This window comes from Sinohyriopsis cumingii, unplaced genomic scaffold (genome assembly GCF_028554795.1).
Source record: "Sinohyriopsis cumingii isolate HCF-2022 unplaced genomic scaffold, ASM2855479v2 utg000913l, whole genome shotgun sequence".
NCBI classification, from domain to species: Eukaryota; Metazoa; Mollusca; class Bivalvia; order Unionida; family Unionidae; genus Sinohyriopsis; species Sinohyriopsis cumingii.
In genome coordinates, this window is record NW_028315943.1 from 3,803,240 (window position 1) to 3,826,476 (window position 23,237).

The 23,237-nt window shown below is 35.3% G+C and overlaps 1 protein-coding gene across 1 annotated transcript in view; it reads right to left on the minus strand.

Moving 5' to 3' along the window:
• The window catches only part of LOC149773064 (nucleolar pre-ribosomal-associated protein 1-like), a 103,496-nt gene that overhangs the window by 10,936 nt on the left and 69,323 nt on the right, over positions 1 to 23,237 (minus strand). The window contains exons 21-28 of the mRNA XM_089946857.1: positions 21,289 to 21,602; positions 19,671 to 19,750; positions 17,568 to 17,737; positions 14,907 to 15,017; positions 9,254 to 9,317; positions 6,352 to 6,514; positions 4,201 to 4,297; positions 1,666 to 1,938 (exon numbers count right to left, since the gene is read on the minus strand). Coding sequence (XP_089802983.1) covers positions 1,666 to 1,938; positions 4,201 to 4,297; positions 6,352 to 6,514; positions 9,254 to 9,317; positions 14,907 to 15,017; positions 17,568 to 17,737; positions 19,671 to 19,750; positions 21,289 to 21,602 — 1,272 coding nt within the window. The remainder of the gene's footprint in view (positions 1 to 1,665; positions 1,939 to 4,200; positions 4,298 to 6,351; positions 6,515 to 9,253; positions 9,318 to 14,906; positions 15,018 to 17,567; positions 17,738 to 19,670; positions 19,751 to 21,288; positions 21,603 to 23,237) is intronic.

Genomic DNA, 23,237 nt, shown 5'->3' on the forward strand with positions numbered 1-23,237 from the left:
TATTTTACAGTTGCTAATGATTGACGTCCCCATTTTATTCGAAAATGAAGCCCTATACTGTCCACAGCTTAAAAATTCAACTGTATTTGCACAGCAAACAATAAACTGTGATTGTTACATACAATTGGTAAACAACAAAGAGGCTTAATGACACTTTTAATTTATTTACCATATGTTATGTCAAAAAGCGTGGACGATTTGATCCCAATGTGTTTATTTAATTATTAACACCCCTGTCGGCGACTAGCTAAAACAGACATTGTTTATACAATCGCTGGTTACAATATGGTAACGCTACTTAGCTATTGATAGTGGCCATAGATTCTCAAGGGCTTCACTACTGTGTTTTATGTATTATTCTTCTGACTGTATTTTCACATATGATTTTTCAAATTTTCTTATTTATGGACAGATTATTTCTGGATTATCGAGACAAGTTTTAATGTAATTTTACACTTTGGTCCCCGATTTTGATTTCTGGATCTGGAACACGGATTTCTTGATTAACGGAGCAAATTAACATTTAGGAATTCCGTTCCCGTTGAATTATGTCCAGATAGCGAGGTTTCTGGATAAACGGAGTCCGGATTAACGAGGCTCCACTGTATATGTAAAATTAATACATGAGGCATACATTTTTCCCCACACTATACTCATCTGCATAGCTCTTACAGTAATACAGTGAAGAGTTCTAAAACGTTACACGACAGTGGTATGATGGGTCACTGCAGACAGAACTATATTTTGAAATTGTTGTTTTCCTGGCACATTTTTGTTGTTGTTGGGTTTAACGCCATTTTTCAGCCCACAATAGGCTATACATGGCAGCCAGTATTAATGATGGAGGAAGAACCCGGGAAATCCCAGGAAAGAATCACTGACCCTCGAGAAGCTACTGGCAAGCTTTCTCACATACCCACATTGGCCGATTCCGAGACTTGAACCCACACAGACAGAGGTTCCTGGCACATTGTACTAGAGGTATAATTCATCACAAAACCTTTGAACTCTTTCATGTCAACTGTACTGAATGGTCAGATATCATGTGCACAAATGATGGCTAGAATATCAATACACTTTGGACAATAGAAATTAGACACCACAAGTGACATGAATGTTGGGTGAGTACACATGCTCACCTTTAATAGAATTACAGAGTTTTGTCTATGTTTCAAATAGATGGCTATTACAATGGTGCAAGTCCCGGTGTAGAAATCTTTCTCAAATATGTGTTACATTTAGCTCTGTTGGCATCTGGTATCAACAATTGTGAAATACTTCCAAACTGGAGATCATTCTGTCGTGCTCACTTTTAGCCATTCTGAATAAGACTGGGATTAAAAATATACATCCTTCTGTCTTGTGTTTATTTTTCTCTTAAAAGAAAGGGAGATTTTGTAAATGTTTACATGGCTAACATGAAATAATCACATGGCTAACATGAAATGATCACATGGCTAACATAAAATGATAATCACATTTACCTGTGTAAACATGACAGCCTTAAATCAAACTTTGTTGGTGAGGGGATAATAAGTCTTAAGCCTGTCAATGGTACAGCTGATGACCTACTTGGGGGCTGGACTGGTTAGTAAACCACCCTCATTAAGCTGGTTCACTTGCTGATATTAGCTTCCACAGATATACAAATAACACTGATGATACCTGGTGTGATCATGAGTTCCACTGCTCGAGCCAGAAACTGGGTGATGATGCAAGCTAGTTTTGTTCCTGGTTCCTCGACACTGTTCCTCACAAAGTTCATAAAATACAGAACCTGATGCTTCCCATGAAAGTGTGCACCCTCCAGGTGGTGCTGGTAACTTGCCAGGACATGGTATGCTGCATAGCGCATTGTTTTGTCATGACTGCTAATGGCAGCAAAACACAGGCTGAGACAATGCAATTCTATAAATTTTTGGCAATCCACAAGTGAATCTATAATAAAAAGGTAGAAATTCTATGCAATGAATGCCATAAAAAATATGATTCATCTCCTTAACTACCACTAAATGGAACACACATTTTCTAAATCTAAAGATGTTTCTCTTTCAAGACTCTCCAAAGCATCTAAGTCAGAAAAGATGATCGTGTACAAAACCACAAAATGTATCACATGAAACAAGTTTGATTATGTTCCGATAAATTGGCATGTAAAGTCATTTCAATGTATTCAATAAAATTTCTAACTTTATTTTACTGACCTGCATTATGTTACTATGTGGAAACAACATAATGAGCATAAATTGGTTTTGTTTCCTATCAAAACTTTAATTATAAAGAATTCTATAGCAATATATATATATATATATATATATATATATATATATATATATATATATATATATATATATATATGTATGTATGTATGTATGTATGTATGTATGTATATATATATATATATATATATATATATATGTATGTATGTATGTATGTATGTATGTATGTATGTATGTATATATATATATATATATATATATATATATATATATATATATATATATATATATATATATATATACACATCTTATAGAAAGTAAACATTTCCTATTACAGTATATTAAAAACAATTAACTCAAATAATTAAAATTTTGTCTTGTAATGAGAAGAGTTTAACCCTAAATTTATATGTGCCAATAAAATCCCAAACTAGATTTTTCAAACAATATAATCTCCTTAAGACGATCTGGTTAAAAATCCATCATTTAAAAAAAAAATTCAAATGGGTTGATTTAAATTTTGACAAAAGACCTTCAAAATTATATAGTGTTGTATAAACAAGGACTGAATATTCTGTAGAATCAACCTGTCTTCTTGTAATTCCATAAACCAGTCTCCAAGCCTGTATTGATACAGGGGCTCATATTGTTTTTTAATATATAATACAAGGAATGACAATTTCTCATTTCAGCTCTGAGAAGAATAGTAGTCCGTTTTCTAACCCGGGTTTCCTCTGTATATTCCCACCCCATTTTTCAAATTTGGACATTCAGGTTGGGGTGTGGGGTCATGGCAATTGCATATAAAATTTGGAATTTGCCACCACCCTGCATAGCGACATATGGTAGTTGCTTACCAGTGGACCTAGCAAATTTAAACTTATGTTATATCGACTCATACCTACATCAAACTGTTAGAAAATGATTTATTTTCTCAGAAATGGCAAGCATAATAAACATTATGTCTTTAATCCGCTGACTTCACAAATCTCAAATGATGACATCGGAAGTCCAATAGTCACGTGATATCAACAACAAACTCCTTTTTAATGTTGTTGTACAGAAATTCAATTATATTCAGTTAATGTCAGATACTTTTATAAAACACAGCAATCTGGCTGGTCTGATTTATCAAGCAGAGAGCACAGTTCAACGTGGTAGTCATGTGATACAACAAAACTCCAGAAGTTGTTCTTGGAACATATAAATATGGAGAGTTTTGTGTTATTTCGTTTTTGTATTTTTATTACAACCAGCATACAACTTTCATTTAATATTTTTTGCTTTTTTCCTCTATAACATTTGAAAACGTGGGTTGTTAGATTTGTGTACTCATGCGACTAGCAATGCAAATCGTGAGTACCAGGTAACATTTCATCAATCCTGTACTTTTATCTTGTCTTTCAGCAGATTAAAGACTTAACAATTCTAATACTCACAATTTCTGAGAAAATAAGTAATTTTCATATTGATTTCATGCATGTATTACTCGATCTAACAATTTTCTAGTTTGCTCAGCCATACAGTAAGCAGCTATGCTTTGCCATGACCATTCTTGTGATGCTAGGCTGGTTTATATACCTTCTATGTAACGAAAGATATGGATATTGAGCCAAATTTTGAAAATAAAAGTCAATTAGACGAATCTAATCCACTAAGCATTTGGACTGACTCAGCATACATGTTTATTGCAAGCATCCAAATGATCTATACTGTACCCTCTGAATATTCTGGTTAGAACTTGGTAAATTTAATTCACAATCAATTTAGTTACGACCCAATTATGTCATCATTTCGGGCATCAAGTGGTGGCGGAAAATTTCTGAGTTTTTTAAGACTTTCATCCATATTTGTGAAATTCAACTACTTTTCACGATTGTGAAGAAATGATCACTTCTCCCGACTTTTTCCCAATTTCCCAGTAGTGTGGGAACCTTGAATATTACATTTAGAATAAATGTACCATTGTAAGAAAGCAAACCTGGCGAAAGAAGCTGGCTAAACAGAGGCATCAGAAAGCTTGGATCATAGCACTCCATCTCCGATTGAAAGCTCTTGGCATCTTCCACTGCCAGCACCTAAAAGTTAAAAAGCAAAATAAAGCAAAATAAAAATCACTGAGAGAAAGTATATTGCTATGTAATCAGGATGCTTATAGCTAAATAGGTATAACATGCTTTTGTGATGTAAGATGTACTCAAACATCAAAACTTCATGATCTTATTGAGTGCATGGTAATTCATTTAAACAATCTCCTTGTTATAGGTATTTGTGATGTAATTTATGTATCTAGTTAAATTGTAATGCAAGAAACATGAGAACATATAATTTGCTTTGCACAAACATGAGCTGATGGTATTCAGAAAAGACTTCTGATTACTGAACTAAAACTCTTTCCTTGTGCTCCAGTAAATATATGCACCCAGTGAATCATTTTTTATCTATATACTGAATATGTTTCATGAATTATATGGCAGGCGTGTAAAAGTACACATGTATTTCATGGCTATGCTGGGAATATATAAAACCATAAGATGCTATGGAGAACCAAGTGCTCAAAGAGAATCGAACAAATGGTTGTCCACAGTAACAAGGGGCAACTGGCCTGTTTCTGACACAACCTTAAAGTAAATGTTATATTACCTAATTTAAGTAAGGCTTACAGAAAACCAAGAACAGCTCTATGTTTGTTAAAAATACTTGAATTCCATGAGGGTTTATGATAAGTCGAAATCAGTTTGCAAATCCAGTAATGTGCATATGACCCAAATAGGCAATAGTCTGCAGGTCATATTACCAAAATAGGCAATAGTCTGCACGTCATATTACCCAAATAGGCAATAGTCTGCACGTCATATTACCCAACAGGCAATAGTCTACAGGTCATATTACCCAAATAGGCAACAGTCAGCAGGTCATATTACCCAAATGGACAATAGTCTACTAGTCATATTACCTAATAGGCAATAGTCTACGAGTCATATTACCCGAATAGGCAACAGCCAGCAGGTCATATTACCCAAATAGGCAATAGTGTACAGGTTATATTACCCAAATAGGCAATAGTGTACAGGTCATATTACCTAATAGGCAATAGTCTACGGGTCATATTACCTGAATAGGCAATATTGTACAGGTCATATTACCCAAATAGGCAATAGTGTACAGGTCATATTACCCAAATAGGCAGTATTGTACAGGTCATATTACCCAAATAGGCAATATTGTACAGGTCATATTACCCAAAATGGCAACAATTTGCAGGTTATAATGCCCAAATAGGCAATGTCTACAGGTCATATTAACCAATAGGCAACAGTCTATGGGTTATATTACATGAATAGGCAACAGTCTGCATGTCATATAACCCAAATAGGCAATAGTCTACAGGTCATATTACCCAAATAGACTATAGTTTGCAGGTCATATTATTCAAATAGGCAATAGTTTGCAGGTCATAATACCCATATAGGCAATAGTCTGCAGGTCATATCATATTACCCAAATAGGCAATAGTCTACAAGTCATATTACCCAAACAGGCAATAATCTACAGGTCATATTACCCAATAGGCAACAGTCTATGGGTTATATTACATGAATAGGCAACAGTCTGCAGGTCATATTACCCAAATAGGAAATAGTCTGCAGGTCATATTACCCAAATAGGCAATAGTCTGCAGGTCATATTACCCAAATAGGCAATAGTCAACAGGTCATATTACCCAATAGGCAATAGTTTGCAGGTCATATTATCCAAACAGGCAATAGTTTGCAGATCATTTTACCCAAATAGGCAATAGTCTGCCAGCAATGTGCATATTACCCAAACACCCAAAAGTCTGTAGATAATTTTCCTCTCATACAACTATTGCCAATATTATATTGATTAGGAAATAGATTGGAAGTTTCTGGAAATAATGACACTGGAAACAGCATCCAGGTAATAATATGAAATATACAGTACCTTTATTGGAATGAAGTATCTTTTCAGGTCTTCCATTAAGTTAACATTATCTTACAAGTCTTTGAAAAAGTACCTGTATCGCATTCTTCAAGTGCCTTCATTTCATTTACATGCTGTCTTTTAAAACTCTCTTTCAAATTATGTTGTATGTCATTAATATAAGTACCTGTAATTTCCTCCTTAGAGGAAACTTCAAAATTGTCTTCTGCATGATATCTGGCTGCAGGGTTTCCAAAACCTGCTCCATGGTGGGCTGTTTCCATAGTGATGGTCCCAGTGTTCTCTTTACCATATGATGCTCAATTGCTTTCTCTCCCCATAAAAAAGGCCTAAAATGTGTAAAGAAACAGAGATATTTTGTAGAACCAGTGTATTACCTTTATCCATCCACCCACTACTCACATCTGACTTGCAAAAAGGTTGCCACAAAAAACCTTAACCCACAGTTGCTGTAGAACCAGTGTATTACCTTTATCCATCCACCCACTACTCACATCTGACTTGCAAAAAGGTTGCCACAAAAAACATTAACCCACAGTTGCTGACATCTATGCAAATTAGCTTTCTGCAAAAATTGTGGTTTTGTAGACACTTGTAGTACCAATGAAAAAGTGACACCCAAGTCTCACCATGCTAGTACAGGTGAGGCAAACAGATTCTCTGGAAAAGTATGACATGTTTGTGAATAGCTCTATGTGGTATGTTATATGCCAGGGCTGTGGATAGCTCTGTGTGGTATGTTATGTGAAAGACATGTGGATATTTACATGTGGTATGTTATATGCCAGGCCTGTCGATAGCTCCATGTGACAGGCCTGTGCATTGCTTCATGTGGTATGTTGTGTGATTGATCTGTGTATAGCTCCATGTGGTATATTATGTGAAAGACCCATGGATAGCTCCATGTGGTATATTATGTGAAAGACCCATGGATAGCTCCATGTGGTATATTATGTGAAAGACCCATGGATAGCTCCATGTGGTATATTATGTGAAAGACCCATGGATAGCTCCATGTGGTATGTTATGTACAGACCTGTGGATATGATAGCTCAGGTGGTATGTTCCGTCAAAAACCTTTAGATAGCTCCATGTGGTATGTTTTGTGATAGACCTGTGAATAGCGCCATGAAGTATATTATGTGACAGACCTGTGGATGGTTCCATGCGGTATGCTATATAAACAGGCCCATGGATAGTTCTATGTGATACGCTACAGAAGAGGCCTGTGGATGACTCCATGTTATGTGTTATAAGACAGGCCTGATGATAGCTCATGTGATATGTTATATGACAGACCTCTCGATGGCTCATGTGATATGTTATGACAGACTTCTCAATGGCTCATATGATATGTTATATAACAGACTTCTCGATGGCTCATGTGATATGTTATATGTTAGACTTCTTGATGGCTCATGTGTTATGTTATATGATAAACGACTCAATGGCTCATGTGAAATGTTATATGACAGACCTCTTGATGGCTCATGTGATATGTTATATGACAGACCTCTCGATGGCTCATATGATATGTTATATGACAGACTTCTCAATGGCTCATATGATATGTTATATAACAGACCTCTCAATGGCTCATATGATATGTTATATGACAGACCTCTCGATGGCTCATATATGTTATATGACAGACTTCTTGATGGCTCATATGATATGTTATATGACAGACTTCTTGATGGCTCATATGATATGTTATATGACAGACTTCTTGATGGCTCATATGATATGTTATATGACAGACTTCTTGATGGCTCATATGATATGTTATATGACAGACTTCTTGATGGCTCATATGATATGTTATATGACAGACTTCTTGATGGCTCATTTGATATGTTATATGACAGACTTCTCGATGGCTCATGTGATATGTTATATCACAGGCTTATGGAAAAGCTTCATATGGCATGTTGTATGACTGTCAAAATTATCTGAACACAAAATTTGAATTTTTTCATGCTGTTGCTGCTGTCACCATGAATAATGATAATACCTCACTACATGCAAATGCATTAAAGACAATAAACAAAGATTTGGCAATCAAGTGTTTGATATATATTCAGTGGAACTCATCTCTAAAATGTGTTGTAATAACCTAGCCTTCTACTTACAAGGGCAACATAGGAATCCAAGCATATCATGGGTATGACAACCTAGATTTCTGCTCAAATAGGTAAAATAGGAATCCATCAGGGGTATGAAAACCAAGTTGTCTGATTACACGAGCAAGATAGGAATCCATCTGTGGTATGACAACCTTGGTTTCTGCTTACAGGGACAAGATAGGAATCTATCTGTGGTATGACAACCTAGGTTTCTGCTTACAGGGACAAGATAGGAATCCATCTGTGGTACGACAACCTAGGTTTCTGCTTACAGGGGCAAGATAGGAATCCATCTGTGGTATGACAACCTAGATTTCTGCTTTCTGGGACAAGATAGGAATCCATCTGTGGTATGACAACCTAGGTTTCTGCTTACAGGTACAAGATAGAAATCCATCTGTGGTATGACAATATAGCTTTCAGCTTACATAGGTAAGATAGTAATCCATCTGTGGCATGACAACCTAGGTTTCTGCTTACAGGTACAATATAGGAATCCATCTGTGGTATGACAACCCAGGTTTCTGCTTACAGGGACAATATAGGAATCCATCTGGGGTAAGACAACCTAGGTTTCTGCTTACAGGGACAAGATAGGAATCCATCAGTTGTACGACAACCTAGGTTTCTGCTTACAGGGACAAGATAGGAATCCATCTGTTGTATGACAACCTAGGTTTCTGCTTACAGGGACAAGATAGGAATCCAAGCATAGCAGAGGTATACACTTCAGGATCATAGCTAAAGTTTCAGCATGGAAGATATAGTATTTTTAAAAACAGAAAACTATACAGTATTGAAGGTACTGCCACCGCTGTTGCAGGAAAAATGCTATCTATGTCCTGCTGTCCATTATCCTGACTAAAATAATTCATATTGTGTAAAATCATGAATGTCATTCTGAAAACCCCAATTTTTGGTATACCCCCATCTTTTACATACTTATATTCCGTCATGTTCACATGATATGATTCATAGATAAACAGCAGCTTCAACAGCTTCTGATCTGAAAATATATAAAAAAATGTGCATTAAATGCAAGCATTTTTACTGTTTATTTCCTTTCATTTATATACTTTCCTTGTCAGAATACTCTCTCATTTTAAGACTGTACAAGTATGACACACAGTAAACTGCCTCATAATGAAGTAAACAATACAGTACTCCCTTATTATAATGTCATTGTAAGCCACATTATACTACTTAATGGTGAGATCACCTTATAATGAAGTACATGATACAGCATTACCTATTACACTGGACAACAAATTTTTACAAAAGTCATGTTACTGAAATAAAAGTAGTCAATTCTTATCAATTTTTATGTGCTGAACACGAATATGACAGTCAAATTGCAAAATTGGCTCTAGTTTTTTTGTAATCTGCAAGAAATTAATGTTTACATAACGAAATGCATTCCAATAGTAAAAGGTCAACTGTAATAGCCTACCTATAAAAAATCAAGTAATTGACTACATCTTAGATTTCTTCGCCTGTCTCTTGTACAGCTGTTCGGGAGCATCTCTGAGGAGTGTCCAGCAGTAGTCAGCCAGCATTGTAGTGGACCATTTTCCCTGGTATCTTTGTTCCATTGTTGCGATATCTTGATGAAAACGTTCGCCGTGTTCATCACTAACAATGCCACAGTTGCTAGGAAAGAAATCCAAATGGGAATGAAGGAAGTGAATCTTTAGAGACATATTGCAGCCAAGTTTCTTATACTTCATCAACATGTCTTCTACTAGTTCCTTATAGTTTTCTGCCCTAACATTTCCGAGGAAGTTTGTAGAAACTAGGCGAAAAGCATTCCATGCTTGTTTCGCGTCACCTTCCAGCAAGTTGTTGAACCGGTCATCTTTGAAAAGCTCTCGAATCTGAGGACCCACAAAAACTCCCTCTTTAATCTTTGCTTCGCTGAGTCGAGGGAATTTTTCATGCAGGTATCGGAATGCTGGCAAAGTCCGGTCAATGGCTTTCACGAAGTTCTTCATCAAACCTAGTTTGATGTGAAGGGGTGGTAGCAAGATTTTCTGAGCCTCAACCAGAGCTGGGTGTTGGATATTCTTCTCTCCAATGGCTACATTCTGCCTGTGAGTCCATTCCTTCCTCATGTAGTGCATTTCCCTTGCTCGGCTATCCCACTCGCATAAGAAACACATGTATTTTGTATATCCTTGTTGCAGTCCCATTAAAAGGGCAACTACCTTCAAATCACCACAGAGGTGCCAGCTGTACTTGTTATACTCAATGGAATTCAGTAGCTGCCTTAAGTTATCGTATGTCTCTTTCATGTGGACAGCATACGCTACTGGAATAGATGGAAGAATGTTTCCATTGTGCAAAAGCACAGCCTTGAGACTCAGTTTCGAAGAGTCCACAAATAGTCTCCATTCTTGTGGGTCATGAGTGATTTTTAAAGCATTCATGAGGCCCTCAATATCGGAACAGAATATCAGATTACTTTCCTTTCTGAAGAAAGGCTCCAATTGCTGGTGGCGCTTTCGATATGCAGTAATTGTGACATCTTCTTCTAGAAGATTCCATTGTTGGAGTCTTGATCCTAGCAATTCTGCCTTGTTCTTTGATAAGTCCAAATCACGAATCAGGTCATTTAGTTCTTCCTGTGTTATTCTGTGTGGGGTTGATGATGCACCACAGTGAAAATCTGGATCACTGCATGCTGATGGGCCAGGAGAAGAACAGGTCGACTCACCTTTGTCTTCGTCAGATGAATCAAGAGAATATTCTGCTGGAGGTTCTGGAATAGGAAGTCCCTCACCATGTGGAACTGGTCTCAATGCAGACGGAATGTTTGGGTAGACTATTCTCGACTTCTTTCGCTTCGTTATTCCGCCGGAAAGAGGAGGAACCAAGCAGAAGTAACAGTCATTTAGGTGGTTGCTTGGCTCTCTCCACACCATTGGGACTGCAAACGGCATTGATGACCTTTTGCAATTCAACCACTGTGAAAGCTGTGTTGTACATGTAGCACAGCATATATGCGGAGCCCAAGGCTTGTCTTGGTCACCAACCTTGCATCCGAAGTAAAGATGATATGCCTTCTTCACTTGAGAATTGATACTTTTCTTCTGGTTGGCAAATGTCACTTCCCCACAAATATAGCAAAAATTGTCCGCGGTATTAACACACTTTCGAGGCATTACTGTTCTTTATTGTACGTAAATGGATAAAATAATAAGTTTTATGTAACAGTAGCTTGAACTGTCTCGCACAACGTCTAAAATATTTTAAATGCTGAACCTATCTGATTGGGCTTTATATAGTACACTGCTTACGTCAGCTTCAGCAGCCGCCTGGCATTAGTATAATAAGCCTACACATGTATAGTACACTGCTGACGTCAACTTACTTCAGCAGCCGCATGGCATTAGTATTGCATTGCATCAGAAAATGATGCAATCAACTGTGGATGATGTGAGCATGATGGTATTATGCAATGTTACATCATTATTCCGGATGTTGCTGCAGTCCTACTGGAGAAATTTACACAGTGAAACATAGAAAATGAGGTATATGAATATCTTCAAAACGAGAGCCAATACAAATTTTTCACGGTTATATTCGTGTTCGGCACACCAAAATACTACAGATTAGGGCCTTTTCAAGTCAGTAATGATTTCACTGTTGACCAGTGTTATAATGCTTTCCACTGCAGCCATAGAATGTTACAGTGAAACTGTCGTATAATGAAGTACATGACACATATAATATTACTACCACTTAATGAAAGAGGATCCATTACATACAATGCTCTCTGCGTTATAACAGGAACCATGCTATAATGAAGGGCCTTACAGTGAGGGAGTGATGTACTAGTATAGAAAATGATGAATCAGAATACATTCCAAATTTTTCTTCTTGACTCTATACTGATGCAACCATATACAATATTCATTTTAATGCTGCACATGAGTGCGATAGACGTATGGCACATTATAGTGGGACCACCTCATAATGAAGTACACAATTAGTACTCACTCATTATAATGCTGTTTATAGGAGCCATGGAGTATAGTCTTAATGTGAGATTGTCTCGAGGAAGTACATGATACAAATAATTTGACTAATACTTAATGAAATGGCATTCATTACAATACTTGCCTTAAAAAAGGAACTGTGTTATAAAGAGGTTTAAAGTGTGGGAGTAAAGTATTCATCAATTTTACGCTTAATGACGCTTTAGTTTCAAAAGAACTGACATAACTTTAATAAATTACAAGTATTACATCACAGAAATATTGTTTCCAGACACATAGCATGACAATAACATAACAAGTGTTAATTCATATGTGGCCGTCTATCTTCCCACTAAATCAGTGTTCAGGCAAGTTAGCATATTCAATTTTGGGTTGATTTTTTATTTCCAACTGAACTAAAATAAAATATTAAAAAAATCTTCAAAAACTTCAGTTTTTCTAAAGCCAAGGTAATTTTCAATACCGACAAAAGGCATGCAATTTTCTTGCTGCAAAGTCACAAACTTTCCTGAAAATATAAAATGCATTAATATTGTAGGCACCAAAAATACTTGTAACAATGCCATACCAATCAAATTAACATGTGGAGAGCCATATTTTATGTGCAAAAAATCTGCCCTTCAACAATTAAATAAAGTTCATGGTCAGAGCTTCTTTCCCGATTCTAATTATTATTTAGTTGATGTCAATTCTGGGGCTAAAAACTCCCTCAGCTTGGGACACACAATTTTTACCTTGGGACTCAACTGTTACTCCAAAATGAAAAGTCCAGGAAATGTCTTGATCACATTGTAACAGTTATGAAGAACCATTTAGATCTTGATGTAGACAGAGATGAGCAAAGAATAAGTGAGATATAACATACAAATGCATTGACAAAGTAAAGCACATAATATATACACTGATTTACATGCTGTTGTGACTTCACTTAGAAAACCGGGACCCATGTGTCCAAGGTTTCTAAAGTCCAAATTGCAATAAAAATTCAAAGACCCAGGAATCAAGAAATAAATTCAGCCCAAACAACTGACACAATGACAACTGTCAATCAACTATGGCTTCTCAGTGATCCACACATTCCAATGACCAATTAAATTGTCAGACACCTGTACAGCCCTGTTGTATCGCCTGTAAACTTGTTTGTTCAATCATGAGAAATGTCAACAGAAAAATCTGACACCTGTACAAATTTTATACATAACCTGTACAACTCATAGAGTTAGAACTATGTGCTTTTCTCACAAAATGAATAAAATTTTATTATGAAATACCCAGCGGTGTTATTTATGATTTATGCTTACATTTTGAAAAGAAAATCTTGAATCATATATCAATGAGCAGGTGAAACACAGTCAACCAGTCAGTTGTACAACAGTTACCAGTAACAATGTGTCAGTTGTACAACAGTTACCAGTAACAATGTATCAGTTGTACAACAATTATCAATAACAATGTGTCAGTTGTTATCAATAACAATGTGTCAGTTGTACAACAGTTACCAGTAACAATGTGTCAGTTGTATAACAGTTACTAGTAACAATGGGTCAGTTATGTAACAGTTATCAGTAACAATGGGTCAGTTATATAACAGTTATCAATAACAATGTGTCAGTTGTACAACAGTTACCAGTAACAATGTGTCAGTTGTATAACAGTTACCAGTAACAATGGGTCAGTTATATAACAGTTATCAATAACAATGTGTCAGTTGTACAACAGTTATCAATAACAATGTGTCAGTTGTACAACAGTTATCAATAACAATGTGTCAGTTATATAACAGTTATCAATAATAACAGGTGAGTAATACAACAGTTACCAATAAAAATAGGTCAGTTGTACAACAGTTACCAGTAACAGTGTGTCAGTTATACAACAGTTATCAATAACAATGGGTCAGTTATACAACAGTTACCAATAACAATGGGTGAGTTATGCAAGTTACCAACAACAATTGGTCAGTTATATAACTGTTATCATTAATATACACCATACTCTTGACACCTTAGATGATGGCATAGTGTTGCTAAGGTACACATGTCAGTCTCAGCCTAAAATGTACCTGAAGTGACAAGTCTACATAAAAGCAATGTTAAATATTGTGCCATCCCTCTGATTTTTTTAATATAATGTTATCTTATGCCAAAAATTAAAGTACTGACATTACTGTGTATTGAAAAATTTAACATGTCAGTGTATACAATACTGACATGGACATTTACTAAATTTAAAAGTAAATTCCTCTAACATTTTCTTTGAAAAATTGACTTCTATTTACATTCAACTGCCAGGTAAGAATTAATTTATTTTATTGATGCAACTGAAAACTTACTCCCAGTGACACACAGAAGACTCTGGCTAGAAAAAAAACAAGGATCCAAAAGAAAACTAACAAATTTAAATGGTCAACCACTTACATTTACTTGCAATGGCACCATTAAATTAGCCCTGTACTTTATACAAGCTATGCAAAGAGGAAACAAGCCCAGTACTGTATAAATGTGCTGATACCAGGAAACAAGGTTAGTATCATAAGTGCACAGCAAGCACTTAACTCCACTGTTATAGTTATAATCTGTTTTAGTTACTGTACTTACCTACTGCAGACAATGTGGCCCCATAAGCTCCAAGAAATATTCCAGTATGACTAGACACACACTTTTCTGGCACTTTCTCTGCCAGAAACAGCAAGAAATCTATCAAGGATTCTGCAAAGATAATATTTACTTGGGTTTTGCTTGACTGTGCTATGAGGGTTTTCATAAAACAATATCAAAGTCCCCCTCCCCCAATTATTAAAAATGTGTGACCTGAAAGTCTAATTAAGTCATCCACTAATAACCATGATAAAATGTTTAAAAGTTGTGGTGATAATTTTTTTAAGACGGGTGATAAAATGGATATGGTATGACATATAGACATTACAATGGATATGGTAAGACATACAGACATTAAAATGGATATGGTATGACATACAGACATTAAAATGGATATGGTATGACATAAAGACATTAAAGTGGATATGGTATGACATGCAGACATTAAGATGGATATGGTATGGCATGCAGACATTAAGATGGATATGGTATGACATACAGACATTAAGATGGATATGGTATGACATACAGACATTAAGATGGATATGGCATGACATACTGACATTAAAATGGATATGGCATGACATACAGACATTAAAATGGATATGGTATGACATAAAGACATCACAATGGATATGGTATGACATAAAGACATTAAAATGGATATGGCATGACATACAGACATTAAAATGGATATGGCATGACATATAGACATTAAAATGGATATGGTATGACATACAGACATTAAGATGGATATGGTATGACATACAGACATTAAGATGGATATGGTATGACATACAGACATTAAGATGGATATGGTATGACATACAAACATTAAGATGGATATGGTATGACATACAGACATTAAAATGGATATGGTATGACATACAGGCATTAAAAAGGATATGGTATAACATACAAACATTAAAATGGATATAGTATGACATAGAGACATTAAGATGGATATGGCATGACATACAGACATTAAAATGGATATGGTATGACAAAGAAATTAAAAAGGATATGGCATGACATACAGACATTAAGATGGATATGGTATGACATACAGACATTAAGATGGATATGGTATGACATACAGACATTAAGATGGATATGGTATGACATACAAACATTAAGATGGATATGGTATGACATACAGACATTAAAATGGATATGGTATGACATACAGGCATTAAAAAGGATATGGTATAACATACAAACATTAAAATGGATATGGCATGACATACAGACATTAAGATGGATATGGCATGACATACAGACATTAAAATAGATATGGTATGACATACAAACATTAAGATGGATATGGTATGACATACAGACATTAAGATGGATATGGTATGACATACAGACATTAAGATGGATATGGTATGACATACAGACATTAAGATGGATATGATATGACATACAGACATTAAGATGGATATGGTATGACATACAAATATTAAGATGGATATGGTATGACATAAGAAATTAAAAAGGATATGGCATGACATACAGACATTAAGATGGATATGGTATGACATACAAATATTAAGATGGATATGGTATGACATAAGAAATTAAAAAGGATATGGCATGACATACAGACATTAAGATGGATATGGTATGACATACAGACATTAAGATTGATATGGTATGACATACAGACATTAAGATGGATATGGTATGACATACAGACATTAAGATTGACATGGTATGACATACAGACATTAAGATTGACATGGTATGACATACAGATATTAATATGGATATGGTATGACATACAGACATTAAGATGTATAAAAGAAGAACAGCAAAACAATATGCCTCCTTTTTAACATCATAATCTTTGGATCACAAACTCAACCCTATTATAAAATTGTACAACAATATTTTAGCCATGCAATAAATTAAAAAAATCACAAAATATGCAGCTATATATAATTGTGTAAACATTTTCTACATAACTCTGCATAATATATTTATTTTCAAACAAAGTATGGAAAGATGACCATTTTCGGAAAATTGACATATTTTGTGGCCTGAAATGACATGAATTTTTTGATATGTTATGGATGTGTATCAGAGCTTTATGAACTCAGAAACTGAATGCAAAATGATTAAGCTGCAAACTTTCTTCTCTTATTAAATAACCAAAAGGATAAATGTCAATATGATTTGAATAATCACAATAACAGTTCTATGACTGACAATTATAACTCAATAAAAGTACAGATTCTGATAATGGCAACTGCAATTTATGATCTGCTGTAAAATGAGATGTGCAGGCATTCTATTACATAAGACTGATCGGATCTCAATAAATGTGTTCTACTGAAAAAATGTACCTACCAAAGTACACTTTTCTTTGAGTATTTGATGAAAGGAGTCGATGGTCTTCAACCTGTGCTATAATTCTATGAACAATTTTGACAGAGTACTTCTTCCGATAAATTTATACGTGACGACTCTTACCATGACATCTAGAGGTAAATATTCAACAAAGACCAGCAAAAGAAAAAATCCAACATTTCATATGCGATCATCCTCAAGAAAGAGTATACACCCGAGCTTAGAAGTGTTATAACCTCAAGGTCTGAGGAGCTTGGTGTGAAAAAAGACACCACCCACTTATAATGCAGAACTTTACAAAGCATGTACCTTTTGCCTCTGAGTGTTGCTCACTGAACATGACTGGCAGGAACAGTGAGTGGCTGAAAATCATATCAAACACAGTTGTCATGGTGATGGAAAACTCAGCCTGGTTACTGTAAATTATCCCAGAAACCTGTCTCAGAAATGTCAGCATCCTTGGCTCCCCATACATATTTCTACAAGTATGTACACAAATAATTTATTATTGAATACTTGCAAATTCAAGTCAATTAATACATCTAGCTTTTTCACTCTAATGTCATGCACAATATTAAACAATAACTTCAAAAAAATTCAATTAACAAATCTTGTTACAATCTCCAATGCTTCAATTTAACACTGTGCAATTAGGTTTCATTAGATCTTAAGCATAAAAACAAGACTGCAACAAGCAAAATTCCTGAAATTGATGCCCCACTCCCACCATGATTTGTAAAAGCAGGAGAATGTTGTTTTGTAGAGGCAAGTGCAAGATGACAATGGTTACCAATTAAATATATTTTTCCATGTGATAAACAAAATCTTAATATTTGTGAAACTTGCTGAATAACTTTATGGTTTGGCTTAACATAGTCTTGCAATAGGAAGAATTATTCAACTTGTTATACTGCTAATCAGTGAGCACTGAAGTTATATATACTTTAAAATAATAATGGTAAATATATTGGATTCTTCTATCTCAACTGCTAACAATATATATATATATATATATATATATATATATATATATATATATATATATATATATATATGTGTGTGTGTGTGTGTGTGTGTGTGTGTGTGTGTGCGTGTACATCCACACCCACACACCCTATATATATATTACATATCTGATACACATTTCACTAATTATTCATAGCCAAAATTTAAATTTCCTGGAGTCTTTGGGCACTGAAGCATTTACTTTCTCCCTGTCAGAAGTATTGGTCTTTAATATGAACATTAGTAATTCTAGAAAAGAATGCATATAAAACAACAATGATATATCCCCATATACTCTACATGGCATGCTTTCATCCAGACAACATTTTGTCAAAAAGTCTGTATCTTATGCCAAATATTTTGACACACTTCACACAAATCTTCCTGTGATCTCATCATACATATGTGCCAGTCAAATAATTTTTTATAATGCAGAACATAATCAACTCAAGCTTTATAGGAAAAACAAACATACTGAATCATAGATTAGCAAACCTAAAACTTTTCAGTATCTTGCAGAAATGGATTATTTCAGGACTGTCAATAAATAAATATTCTTTGTAAATAAGATGTTCTCCAACATTTTGAAACTACTGAGCATCTACTCTGGAATCTTTATACGACTGTTTTTTAAAACTGGGTATCCATTATAATGCTATATATATATATATATATATATATATATATATATATATATATATATATATATATTGCTCCTGAATTTGTCTAAGTTATCTGGAAGAAAAATGGTTCTTTCCAAAGATTTTTCCCAATATGACATGTTAATGAGTTGTAATGAAGCAAATGCCACCAATATTCATTAATCAAATGCAGTCACAAAGATACACTAAAGGAGCTTCAACTTAAAAAAAAACAAGGTCACAATTAACTCTAGTTTCATTGATGATCACTATAGTAACATAGGCAGGGTCATGTGATGCAAGTGTGTGCAGATGAATCAATGCACCCTGGATTCACTTTAAAGTACATTTAGTGCTGCTTTCAGTTTCAGCTATATAAAATTAGTTCATTCCAAAATGATAGACTGGAATGCACAATTTGTTTTACTAAATTTTTAAAAATTATCATGCATTTCTATGAAAATGGATTTGACTTATTCATTCAATATTTAAACCATCACCACAATGTCATAATCAATCTTCATGGTATGTATATGGGTCAATTATGACCTTATCTGAGTAAATGGGCAGTGGAACAAAGCAAATCAGATGTACAAAGTTGTCAGATTTATTTTTTGAATAAAGCAGTGTCAGTGTCTTGGATAGCTTGCAGATGTTACTTGGCTTCCAACAACAGTGTAATAATGTGTCCTAAGTGAATGTCCTGAATATTAAAGTAAATATTTCAAAATGCATCTTAATTCTGCATTTTACTTCTTATACTAACTTTAAACTGCATGTGACGAGCTTTGGCCAACGGGAACTCCAAAAATCCATATCGGCTGTGATAAAATCTTTAAATTCCTCCTGAAAAGAAAAAGATAACTGAATTATTACCTGCAAAATGTGCGAACAATGATCAGTGAAAGAATGAATCAATCAGTTGTTAACACCACAGATTTAATTTTGTTTGCTCCAATATTATCATATTTCTCAATACAGTGACCCCTACGTAATCTGGCCCTGAAAGAGAACAGAACATTTTGATGAACTGAACAGTGCCACGTGTGTGTGTGTGTGCACATGTGTCTGTGTGTGTTGGTGATTTGGATTTGTAACATATCTTTAAAACATTTTCAGTCATATCACTATGATATCTGCAGTGTGACAATTTATAGCGATGTCTGGCAGTGGGGCATCATGCTGCAGACATGAAGCATGATGTCCCAACAAGTTACATTATCCTGACCAGGCCCACCAGTCTTAACACTAACCTCTTAATTATGAGCGCCAAGCTGTTAGTACCATTTTTATAAGTGTTTGGTAGGACTCAGCCAGGGTTTGAAACAATGACCTCCAGCATCCAAGGTGGACGCTCTAACCACTAGGCCACTGAAGCATTCTCAATTGAACAGTGGGCACAGGTACTTCAATATATGTACTAATAAATCACCACAGTCCGACTTGTTGTAGTTATACCAACACAAAAGTCCCTTGCAATAACTGACTTTATAATGTACTCCTGATTCTACAGATTTTTGCGTAGCTATGCCATGACAACTTGCAATAAGTGACTTTATAATGTACTACTAATTCTACCGATTTTTGCGTAGCTATGCCATGACAACTTGCAATAAGTGACTTTATAATGTACTACTAATTCTACCGATTTTTGCGTAGCTATGCCATGAGAACTTGCAATAAGTGACTTTATAATGTACTACTAATTCTACCGATTTTTGCGTAGCTATGCCATGACAACTTGCAATAACTTACTCTATTTACATACTACTAATCCTCTGTTCAGACTTTTATGTAGCTAATCCAACACAACAGTCTCTGTGCTAGCAATAACTTACTTGATATATACAGTACTAAATCACCATAGTCAGACTTCTGTGTAGCTACTCCAACACAACAGCACCTAGTCTGAGACTCAACTGACCTCTCAAGGAGACCACTGTAGCCTGATGAGTCTTCATTGACTCAGGAAGAAGACTTAATCATTTAGTTAGAATCATATGTTAAGTAAAATTACAAACATTGCAACACTGAACTATGTCCGTCTTGGTAAGTGACATCTTTTTTAAGTTCTTCTTATACTTTCTTTATTAACTTGGATAATTAAATAGTTTTTTAAGTTTTATAAAACTTGTTAGTTTTGATTCTTTATCTTACTTAGCTTATGACCATAGAGTCGTAATAAAAGCATCCAGTATCATCTTACAATATATGTTCTTCATAAATGCCATTTTAACACAATATGCTGTTCATAAATGCCATTTCAACACAGTATGCTATTCATAAATGCCATTTCAACACAGTATGCTATTCATAAATGCCATTTCAACATAGTATGCTATTCATAAATGCCATTTCAACACTGTATGCTATTCATCAATTACCTCTGTAAACTGATGCAGGATGTCCATTATTTTGTCTTCAACTGCTAGTTGTCTTGAAGATTTACTGGTCAGTGTATGGAGCAAACACTCAATACAGGCTGTGAGCAGCTGTCTCCTAAGTGAAAGGTCATGTGACTTTTTGTTGTCGCTGAGACTCCCAGGTGATGTGTCAGCTGACTTAATGAGCTCAGACAGAGGCTCCTGAAGGGGCTGCAGGATCTGGCTCAATAATTGGATATGATGTGGTAGGACTCCTGTCCCTGCTGATACAGTTTTTATCAGACGGTTCTGTAATTTCGATATAAATTTTGGATCTGCAAGGTTGAAAGGGTAAAAAAATAATATAAATAATAAATAATATACTTCACCATTTTCTAATACAAAGGTGAAAACAAGCAGGAAAATGCATCAAAATCATACAATCTGATTCTTTTCGCAGATATGAAAATAGACACTGATAACGGTTCCGTTGGAAAATGTCTATCAACTGCAGTATGTTGTAAGCTATATGACTTTCAATACCTTGATCATATATTCCTATTATTTGTGATGCTGAAGCCATTTTCACAATTTAAGTGGTACCTTTGTTGGTCTATTTGCTAAGATTGGTGAGATAAAAAAACAGGCCCAGGATATGACTCAACTAGGTAGCAGACATATGTAAGATTGTGAATGCAAAATTCACATCTATTTCAAAGTTGATGGGATAGAAATGCTAGGAACACAAAGTTGCTACATAGTCTATTAATGTTAAAGTCATTTATCTTCTTTCCAAGACCATATTTATCAGGCAAATTTCTCCACATACAAAGGACAAGTCTTTATACCACAGCATTGTCCCCTAATCTCTTCCAAACCCTGATGATTTGACCCCAATTCATAATTCAGAAACTGTTCACAGTCCATCCTCAAAGAAGATACACATACTTGGCTTTATAAAGGGGCTTTATAAGGGGAGTTGATCTGTGCAGTCAGCATGGATTTCTGGGTCTGTTCATAACCATTTGGAGCCCTGCCTGTCCAGGCCACCAAGATTTTTTCTGTCAAATTTGGTCTGATTGGCCAGCAGGATCCTTTCTGTTAAATTTGGGTAAATTCTGTTCCAGAGATTTTGAGAAGAAGTCGTTCATAGGTTTTTCAAATTTTTAGTAATGATGGCCATATGTGATGGTGCACTGGCATAATTTGAAGAAAGCAAATTTTTAGTAAATTATGTTTCTCCGAGAATACTTACCCAATCACATTAACGTTAGGAATATAAGCCTGCTACCTCTCGAATCCAGCCCTACTAAAAGATGAAAATTCGTCTTTTCGGTCTATCTTATATAGACCAAAGGGCAATAACTCTTGCCCCTTACCGCCCCTTGACACCGCCAGGTGTCGCTAGTTTTAAGCTGAGCGATATATATTATACGAGGATGCTCGCATAGCGGGGTGGTTGGGAGGGTTTTTAAGTAATGTGATCGGTTAAGTATTCTCGGAGAAACATAATTTACTAAAAATTTGCTTTCTCCTTCAAATATGTTCCCCGATCACATTAACGTTAGGAGAATAAGTAATAGGAGGAGGGAATGCTGAACATCCTACCTCCACCCCGGGTACCTTCTAGGGAATGATGGCTGGATTCCCCATTTGAACGATAACCCGTTCTCCTAATTTCATCAGCAACACAGCCTAGGGTCACGTGATATGTGACCCCTATATATGGTTAAGAAGATAGTTATTGAAATCTTCTTACCTACAAAATTTCACTGGCGAATCCAGCGAAGCTGATAGGCTGTGTTGATTGTTTTAAATAGGTCTGGTGGTCATCTGGGCTGCCGACACCGGACCTACCAGATTCAAGGTTTGCCTCTGCGAAGCCAGATCTCTGAGATAAAAACTGGAGAAGGTTGACTCTGCGTGCCAGCCAACAGCTTCTATTATATCTCGGATCGAAATATTGTGTT